Source organism: Amblyomma maculatum, chromosome 1 (genome assembly GCF_055883805.1).
Source record: "Amblyomma maculatum isolate TAMU_Amacu chromosome 1, ASM5588380v1, whole genome shotgun sequence".
NCBI lineage: Eukaryota > Metazoa > Arthropoda > Arachnida > Ixodida > Ixodidae > Amblyomma > Amblyomma maculatum.
The window spans coordinates 213,427,960-213,437,963 of NC_139344.1; the positions used below are offsets into that span (position 1 = coordinate 213,427,960).

The 10,004-nt window shown below is 51.8% G+C and overlaps 1 protein-coding gene across 1 annotated transcript; it reads right to left on the reverse strand.

Moving 5' to 3' along the window:
* Positions 1-8,573: 8,573 nt before the first annotated feature.
* On the reverse strand, positions 8,574-9,703 carry LOC146205570 (E3 ubiquitin-protein ligase MARCHF3-like). Its single transcript, XM_084586928.1, has one exon. The coding sequence runs from the start codon at positions 9,632-9,634 to the stop codon at positions 8,687-8,689; it is 948 nt and encodes a 315-aa protein (XP_084443054.1). The 5' UTR covers positions 9,635-9,703; the 3' UTR covers positions 8,574-8,686.
* Between the last annotated feature and the right edge of the window lie 301 nt (positions 9,704-10,004).

Here is a 10,004-nt window from a genome sequence, read left to right on the forward strand (position 1 = left end):
GGCAATCCAAGCCCCCCCCCCCCCCCCCCCCCCCCCCCCCCCCCCCCCCCGGTTTGTCGGCAGTGTTAACAAGTGACGGGCAACCAACGCAGTCCGGCCGTCCCACACAAAGGCGCCTACAAGTGACGCGAGGCGGCCCGCTGTACGGCGCGTAATTATTGCGACGCGTGCCACATAAAAAGCGAAAGCGCACACACGAGTTTTCACAACCGTGGCTTTTGCCCTTAGTGAGAGGCTGAAAAGTGTGGCCTCCGAAAGAGAGCGTGTTGCTCGCAACACAACCTCTTCCCAAGTACGGGAAGAAACTCCACTTGTTTCGAACAATATCCCCAACACACGGACTGCGGCCACAAAGTTCACCGCCACAGGCAGTGGATCTCTGAAAGACCCAAAACGTAGCGCCTGACTTTTACTAGGGTTGAGCTGTGCACCTGACAGAAGAGCGTATTGGTCAAAGGTGGATAGGAAGACTCGGAAGCTCTCGCTGTCCCGAACAAAAACACAGATATCATCCGCATACGCGGAAACCACTGGCGTTTCCTGTCCTACCATTGGGAAGCCCCGAATTCGTTCGTCGGCGACTACTTTACGCAGAAAAGAATCCAGAGCAAGCACGAAAAGGGCCGGTGAGAGCGGGCACCCTTGTCTTACCCCTCGTGTTACCGCAAAACTGCCTGCGATGGTGCCATTGAGGGCGAGTTGGCTGGTTAAACCATTATATAGTGATCTTATGAGTCGTACAAATTCAGTCGGTAAGCCAAAGCAACTAAGCACATTAAAGAGATAGCTGTGATCTATATTATCAAAAGTCTTCGCCTGGTCTAAAGCAACGAATATACCACTGACATTTTTGGCATTTGCGTAAGCGAATACATCTCTCGTTAACGTAAGGGAGGCAAACACCGACCTACCAGGTACCGCGCAGGACTGTTAAGGGCTTACAAGGTCCTCTAAGTAGGAGCCTTCTGACAAGTAGAGTGGCAATCAGTTTATAATCAGTGTTCAGGAGGGTAACTGGTCGCCAAGACGCTGGGCTTGATGGTGTCAAGCCATCCTTTAGGAGCAAGCCCAGCGCTGAACGAGGCTGGAGGTGGTGTAAAAACCTGCCACTATCCCATCTGGACCAGACGCAGTTGACTGATTCATGGCCCCTAAAGCGTCGCGCACCTCCTCCATAGTAGCTGGAGACGTAAGTGCCACGCGTGCCTCTTCAGGAACCTGAGGGAGGGGCCCGCAGAAGGAGCTGACAGCTTCTTCATAGCCTTCGCGTTGATCGACGCCCTGGGAAGAAAACAGGGCAGCAAAATGGCAGCAAAAGATGCGCTGAATATCGGCTTCATCTGAAGAGGGAGTACCATCTTCCAAGATTACTTCATCCACTTGCGGTGGCCGAACTTTAGACTGACCTTGCGAGCGCGCGTAACCAATGTCAGCTGTGTCAACAAGGGGAATGCGTGAACCTGCTGCCATACGTGATGAGCGGGAGCTGTTCTCAAGGATGCGATGATACCGAGTGCGCAATGTGTCAATATACTCTCTCATTGCGAAAGTTAACTCGCCGCCATCGCGTGCAATCCGCATACGTCTGAGGACGTCGTTAAGCGCCGTAGTAATACGGACGCGTCGCGCTTTCCCCGTGAGCACGAGAACGTCTCGCCATCGTGACTTGAGGGTATCCCAGCCTGTGGGAGTCAAGTCAGTCACATCCGCTACCAATGCCCGCAGTTCCGCGCGAATCGTAGTGATGCACTCATCATCATGCAGTATGAATGCGTCCATTCGCCACATTAGTGGGCTGTTCGAGCGTCCAGGCGCCCCCTGTAGAGTGACCATTACTGGGAGATGGTCGCTAATATTTCCGACCGCTGCAGGAAAGGGCAGCACCTCACACTCAAGCAAATTGGCCAGCAGGGTAGAGGGGACATAAACTCGGTCTAGCCGGCTAGCACTCCGACCCCTAGTGCGCGTTGCCACAAAATTGTCCCCATGTAGTGCGACCCATGTGTCCTGAAGGCACAGGGAGCGGACAAGCTTCCCCAGTTCTTTTGCATGACAATGTGACGCGCCCTGTCCGGGCCCCCTGATGTCGCGCCATGAGTCCAAAACACAGTTAAAGTCTCCAAGCAGGACGTGTGGAACATCTTCCAAAAAATGTGGTGCAATGGATTTGAAGAACTCGTTCGTCAAACTACGCGTGACCGGCGCGTAAACGTTGACGAAACGAGTTCTCCGGCCGTCCAAAAAAAAAAACGTCCACCGCAATCAAGCGACCGTCGAGACCGAATGTGCAGTGAGCACTCGATCTGAATGCAGGGTTAAGAAAAACGACGCCCACGCCGCAAAACCGCGAGTCCGTCAAAGAAAAAAAGGCATCAACATTAAAACAAGAACGAAAGGAAATGACATCTGCAGGTGTACGGAAATTGCATTCCTGCAAAATCAAAGCATCAACTTGATACAAACGTGGAAGGTGTAGCACTTGCCGCTGCTTATCGGGATTACGGAACCCTTGCACGTTAAAAGTAAGAAAGCGAAACCTAGCCATCATAACAAATGAGTGAATGAAACCAAAACAGCAAAGAAACGCAGCTGGAGAACAGAAAACGGCGAAGGACACACGATATAGTTCTGCGAACCAAGTTTGCGAGTGCACCCTGCGTCGGCGCCATGGAAAGGCATGACGGTGTCCCACAGGTCCCCGCTGAGGTTCCGGCTGTTAGCTCGACGACGACGCGGCAGCGGCGATACACGGACTATAGGCGGCGAAAACGTCCCGTCAGAGCGAGTGGCTATGGAGGAAAGCACACAGTCACACTCAAACCAACACACACTGCACCGCACGCACCGTCCATCGTTCACCACCGGCGCCGGCGAAGCCGTAGCACCGATAAGATAGCAGTGGCTGGTGTGGAGCGCCAAGGTAGCGGCGCTTCGGCCACCGCAAAGCGGGAAGGGATGAGGTTGGCCGTCACGGCCTGTCACCTTGAAGAGTGGCGCCATAGCGCTCACGTCTCGGAAAACGAGACATCCATCGGTGCGTCGTTCTCAGCGGTCTTCGGCTTCTTTTTTGGAGCTGAGGGCCTCGTCGCGCTTGCTCCACCATCCGATGCCGAGTGCTGGCGCTTTGTTTCGTCAGCGCCATCCAAAAGCAATGTTTTCCGCACACTTGTGCGTTGGGTCTTGGGAGCACTTGCGCCCAACGACCCGGGCAGGAGACTAGGCGTTCTGGGAAGCTGGGATTCATGACTGTAGTCTTCCGACTGGGCATGCACGGTAGCTCCAGGGGAGGGGAAAGCCGCAGACTCCGAATAGGCCTCGGGCAGAGCGCTCTCCTTCGTAATGGGTGCGTTCAGAGCCGCACCCTCGTATGTCGGTGTGGCGGGAAGATGCGACGCGTCCGAGTCAGTCACTGACGAGAAGGACACACGCGACGACTCGTCGTCGGACGTAACTTCCGAGCTCCTGACGTCGGATTCCGGCGACTGGGCGGCGGTGGACGCCCTGTCCAGTTCGCCCTCAGAATGTGTAGTGGGGGTTTTACTGGACACTACCGAGGGCTCATTGAGGACTGTCACGGCGGTGTTTCCACCTTGGTGTGACATGGTATCAGGCGTAGCAGCGGCCGTATACGAGCGCGGCATCACGCAGTCCTTGGTCACGTGGTTACCGCCGCACCGTTTACACGCTGCTTGGCACGCCTCTGTCTCGTGGCCGTACGTGGAGCAGCGGCCACAACGTGCCGCGGTGCAAGAAGCACCAAAATGGCCCTCTGCGCCGCACTTGGAGCACATTCGCTTCATCCCACGATAATCCAGCATCGCACGGTGCCTAGCGACCGTGATGAAGTTGGGTGGTGCCCGGAGCATGTCTAGCTTTACCAGCCTCGCTCCGTTACGCACATGACTCTTTCCCTTGAAAACAGGCTCGGTAACAGCGCGGACCTTGCCGTACGTACTTAGAGCGGCGGCGAGGGAGTCGTCGCTCACTGACGGGGGTAGACGGAACACCGTCACGTAAAACCACTGGAGCAGCCACTTGTGCCAGTGGTACTTGCTTTCCAGCGACGAGGATTGTGCCCGCCGCTACCATCTTAGTTGCTTGAGCCATCGACGAGACGGCAGCTAGGAACTTTGTTCCGCCGAGGTGCTGCAGGTACAGTCGAGCGCGATTTGAAGGTTATCGCGCGAGCGTCGACCGGGAACATGAACAGCGCCATGGCCCAGAATTCTCTGCCGAGGCGAGGGCCAGTTTCCCTCACTCTTTTTGCTGTTCCTTCAGCAGCCGTCACTCCCTGCAGGGACGTCACTTTCTTTTTTTTTGTTATTTGGTTCTGCGAACAGGCAGTGACCGTTGTGCGCACGACGTATTCTTCGGTATTATCTGAAATTGGACCCTTTATCGCAACAAATAGAAAGCTTAGAATAGAGAGAAAGGGCGGTGAGTTTATCGCGGGGGTGATGGTTGTTGTATGGAACAGCGAACGAGGGAGACAAGAGTGCGAAATGATAATTTTTATTGTTCCAAACCCGGCCGCCAGGTGCCTGGAGTGCTAGGCTGGTCGACGCTCGCGCGATAACATTCAAATTGCGCTCGACTGTACTGCAGGCCCCCGACACCGACGACCGCCTCGAGTGCATCAATTAGGTCGTCCGCCGGAGCAGGCTCCGGTAGGGTGAACTGAAAGCATTGCGCTTTCGTAGGTCGCTGGACTGGAGGCGGCAGGTCCATGGCTGCCCTAGCCCCGGACACCACAGCTGGAAGCGTGGCGCCTGGGCCCTGTATCTGGCAGCGGGGCCGCCGGAGTAGGCGTCGCTGAAGGCAGTTCGACGACAGCAACAAACGTGCTCGTCGATCGTCGAACAAAGAATGCCCGTCGCACTCGTCAACGCTAAATTTAAAGGCTGCTCAGAACAATCTAGATAACGTCGCAACTTCTACAAGCACAAGCTGGAACATTGTAGAAACATATGCAAGTGATCGGATTCTTCGAGACAGATCTCGGCGCATCGTTCGCGACAAAGAGCATTAACAAACAAAGAATGCAGAACTGATACGCGATCCAGAATCAGTGATAAGGCCGTATGCCGGCGGCTGTTAAAAAGCAACAAAAACAGTTTTGAAGGTTTTGAAGTGAATACTTATTTGTAAAAACGCAGAGCAGGCCTTATTAAAGCACAGTAAGCAGTTACTCAACACTTGGTTTGGTTTTGGGGTTTTACTTCCCAGGCTATGAGAGAAGCCGTAGTGGAGGGCTCTGGAAATTTCGTCGACCTGGGGTTCTTTAACGTGTACTGACACATCGCACACCACACGAGCGCCTAGCTTTTCGTCTCCACCGAAAAGCGGCTGCCGATGCCAGGATTCGATCCCACGTCTTTGGACACAGTAGTCCAGCGCTCTAACTACTGCGCCACCCCGGCTGGGTTGTTCAACATTTGTAAGCCGCAAAGCTTTTTTTCATCTTTTATGTGTCTTGTCAGTCAAGCTAGGTTAGGATTTAAATACCGTTTTGAATTTATATTACCAGCCATCTTGTTAACACCAAATAGTTATTTCGCGCATCAGGCGCCTGCCCGACTTCACAACGCGAATAATCAGCAGTGGTCGTTGTTCCGTGAACATGTGGGGAGGTATAAGCACAGACGGCCTCGGCCTTCTTGTTAGACTGCCATCAATCTTCAGCGTAGTCAGCTGCTGTCACGTGGTCGATCACTGATCCCGTGCGCCTCGGACGAGTTTTTAACATTGATGTTTTCTTCGGCAGCAAGAATATAAGCCCCGTCCACACTGCGCCAGTAGTGAAAGCCTTGCTGGAAGAACGGGCTGTGCTTCTGATGGAGTGGATGCCAAAGGACGCCATTATGAACCTTATTGAGACAGTTTCGCAAAAGTTGGAAAGAAGCCTAGCTCGTATCAGCCGAAACACAGGGCCAGATGTCCTTTGGGAGATTTTGAAGGAGTATAGGACAACCTCCAAGAGAGACCCGGGTACGTTCTCCCTCTGCGTATGGCCGATGTCGTCAGCATTTATTGGAGCTTTACTGGCTGTTGAAATTTCAGTTTGCATAAAAGACACCTTTTGAAGTATTCTTTTTTAAATTAACTCCCTCCTGCCACCTTTTCTCCATTCATTTGTTTAACTTTGTGTTGAATTGAAAATTGAGAAAAAAATATTTCCAGTAATATACAAGAAATGGGCCTCGGGCGTAAAGCTACAACGATAGCTTGAGAGATTCCCGAGGCCCAGTAATGGCAGAGCAACAAGACGTGTGGCATTAAGGTGAAGATATACATATATAACATGAAAATTATGAAGCACAAAAAGAGCACATATATACAAATGAAACAGCATGGTTAAAAACCAGCACAATAAATTAACGGCCCACAATAATGTAACAATATGCACAAAACATTGCAAAACGTAATGAAAATGAAGTGACTATTCTTATAATAATGTTTAAGGCAAGGAACGGAAAGTACAGAGAGACAGTGCGGAATTGATCAAAAATAGCTTAAAGTCCTTAATTGAGGCGGTAAAAATGTTTGGATTGTGTATGTTATAATGATTTAATATGCATGGTAAAGTAAAACGAAGGCTCTGGTTACCGTATAACGTCCTCGTTCGAGGAACGTCCCACATTTGTTTACTTCTGGTGTGAAAGGGTTTTTCGTAAGGCTTAAGTCCAGATATATTCTTCAAGAAGTCAGTTAAGCATTGAGGTGACAATTTAAGTCTGTGAAGTAGACGATACTCAAACATGGTATGCACACGATGAATCCTATATTGCGGAAATAATGTTTCTGTGTGGGCAGTGTAGCATGCACCAGCTATCACTCTAATTGCCTTCTTTTGGAGACCAAGTATGGTGTTTAGATTTGTTTTGGATGTTGTACCCCAAAAGAGGTGACAGGAGAGCACAAAAAACCAGATTTGCACTATTGATTAGTTCATCGGCAGAAGATTTCTTAAGAAAAAGACTTGTGTCGTCAGCGTACTGGATACAACTTGTATGATAGGCTCGCAAGGTCGTTATAGACATTAAAAAGCGTAAGGTCGCGTTATCCAGCGTAAGGACGCCAATTTATTTTGAAGCAAGTGGATAGCGCACTTGTTATGCCATTGGGCACCTATCTGTATCACAAAGACCACGCAGGCAATAAATGCACACTGTTGCTTTTTTTTTATGCTTTCCCTTCAGCCAAGCAAAACTTTGACCGCACTTGGTGAAGCGATGCACGAGTATTTACACTCCTTTGCGCACGAACTCGCCCTAAAGTGAAGCGCCAGATGCGGCAGTCACGCAGACAAAAATGGCGCAGTTTTTGACGAAGCATAAAATGCACGCCGCCGAAGGCAAACTTTTTTTACACGCTGGCGAAAATAAACCTTTGTATGTAACACTAAAAACGCCCCAAACAAGTAGTGATAGTATATCAGTGCGGCTTTGCTCGTGACAGCGGTGATCAAAGCATCAAGTTATCGATATCGGTCAGCCAAATGTGCTGATTGCCACTCGCTCACTGCTGCGCATCTGATTTTAAAGCGCTCTGGCATGCAGTTTTTTTCCAGTTCGGCCGCCACTCGCATGTTCCTTCTTGCTTTCGGTGCCCCTGCACTTTACAATTATCGAATACTTTTATCGTCATGTTTTCGTGTGAACGTCGGAAACACAATGGAATCGGGCGAAAATGCCCCGCCGTGGTGGCGCAGTGCTATACGACGCCCGACTACTGTACCGGAGTGCCCGGATTCGAACCCGACCGCCGGCGCCTGCGTTTCGATGGAGCTGAAACGGAGTGGCGTCCGTGTGCTGTGTCATGTCAGTGCACGTTAAAGAACCCCTAGATCAGAGGGTCGAAATTTCTAAAGTCCTCCACTACAGCGTCTCTCATAGCATGAGTCACTTTGGGACGTTAAACCCTACAAACCAAACTGAACCAATCAGGGAAAGCATGCTATCAAGTTTTCGAGAGAAGATACAAGGAAATACCAAGACGATACAGGGTACTAAAAAGCTACACGAAATTCACATTTGATGCATGCGTTTCTTGGATTGCGCTAGCTGTGCCGAGCTAATCGCGCGCTGTGTACTCGTTTACAAGCTCCACCCATATCGCGCCAGCATCTGTATTAAAGCTAAAATAAAAAGTACGCAGATTGTCCCTGCGACGAACATGTGCGAGAGTTAGTTCGTTTTACATCGTTAACGAACTTGGATGTAGCTCCACTAATTACAATCTGGGCTCTAAAAATAAAGGGATTGCGGGGAAATACCAGTACGCAGCTTCGCCATGCGAAGATGTCACTGTAAATCTGTCCTGTCCCCTTCGGAATTGCGGCAGTCGCGAACGCGAATCATAGTTTCAACAATGGCGTGCCGTATTTGAACGGCGCCGAAATCCGAAAAATAGACACGCAGATCGGCCAACAATCACTTCAATTCTCTTTATTGCACACAGTACATATTGTCTTTTCCAAAATGTGCTGTCTGGGCAACCCTAGAGATACAGAACGCGCTCACCAAGCAACCCCCCCCCCCCCCCAAAAAAAAAAAAAAAAAAAAAACACGCACACACACACACACATTCTGTCTTTGAAATGCGCAGTTCGGGCACCAGTTACAAAATAAAATCTCTCCCTGAGCGACAGAAAAAAAAAAAAAAAGACAAGTCACCCTATCTTTCCTCACAGCTGCGACGTGCAGTATTCCCAGGCGGTGCTTCCGGAGACCGCGGTGTTGGAGGAGTAGAGCTCGAAGGACGAATCGAGGCCAGACACCGAAGGTATGACGCTTCTGCCGGCCACTGGCACTCGCACCGTCACGGGGGGGATGGTCGTCTCCGCCTTGTCATTTTCGGGCACTTCTTGTACCTGACGTGGCGCGTCAGTGACCCTGATGTAGGGGTTGGCCTTGCGCCATTTCCTCCAGCTGCTGTAGTGGAAACTGAATGTAAGCACCACCCATGCGCTGTGCACAGTGAAGAGGATAAAGGCGAGAGTGTTGAGTCCGATGGACTCCCACAGCCGCTGCTGCAGCATCTGCTGCGCCGCGCCGTGCAGGCAGAGCACGCTGCAGAGGAGGACCAGTGGAGACAGTAGACCGAAGCAGATCACGTCCCCGAGAAAGCCCCGGCGAACGTTGGGTATGCGCAGCCACTCACGGAAGCTGCGGGGCTGGCGCTCGATGTTAAAGCGGTAATGGCAAATCTCGCACGTTTCGCTGCTACTAGCACTGAGCCAGTGCTCGAGGCAGAGCAGGTGTACCAGCCCCATAGTTCCGGCGCAGAGGCAGATGGAGAGCAGCGGTAGGCCGTGGTCTCCTTCGTGGCAGATGCGGCACATGGGCCCGCCGTCACTAGCCGTCACGTTGGTCGGAGCCGGGCTCAGCGGCGCGTCCTCTTCGTCGCCTGGATCGCTCCAATCTATCGGCACATGGATGCGGTACTCGGGTCTCGCCACAAAGCTGTCGTTGCAGGGCGCTTGGCCACACCGTTCCACCCTGCGACTGATGGGCATCAAATTCAGAGGCGCAGAGGTCGCAGCGGCGCTGACTTCGTTGGACATCGCGCAGCGTCGAATCGGCAGCCTTGTGCCGCGCAAGAATACGGCATCCAGGCGCGAGACACGGCGCATAAATGCGTGCCACGTGAAGCTGGTCAGTTAGCATGCGCACGTTCCAAGCAGCTTCCTTCGGCTCCTTGCTCGTTCTTTTCACTGCACATTGATCTGAGTTTCCTTCTTTCCGCCTTGGACACATGACCCCGAGCGAAATGGTTGGGAAAGAGTGCAGAGCTGGCTTGAGTAAAAGATAACGCAGCGACCGATCTCGTGGCAGTGCAGGCATTGGCCAAACTGGAACCCCAACCCCCTTTAACTGCTATCTGATGAGGCAGGTCCTCAACTAACTCCATCCCATGCTTTATAGATAAACACCGTGTTTACATACACAGGGGACACTCGCGACGACGCCGCAGACTGGGGGTAACAACGTAGAATACAAAGA

Coding starts and splice junctions, on each gene's coding strand:
- LOC146205570 (XM_084586928.1), bottom strand. CDS start 9,634: ATGCGCCGTGTCTCGCGCCTGGATGCCGTATTCTTGCGCGGCACAAGG.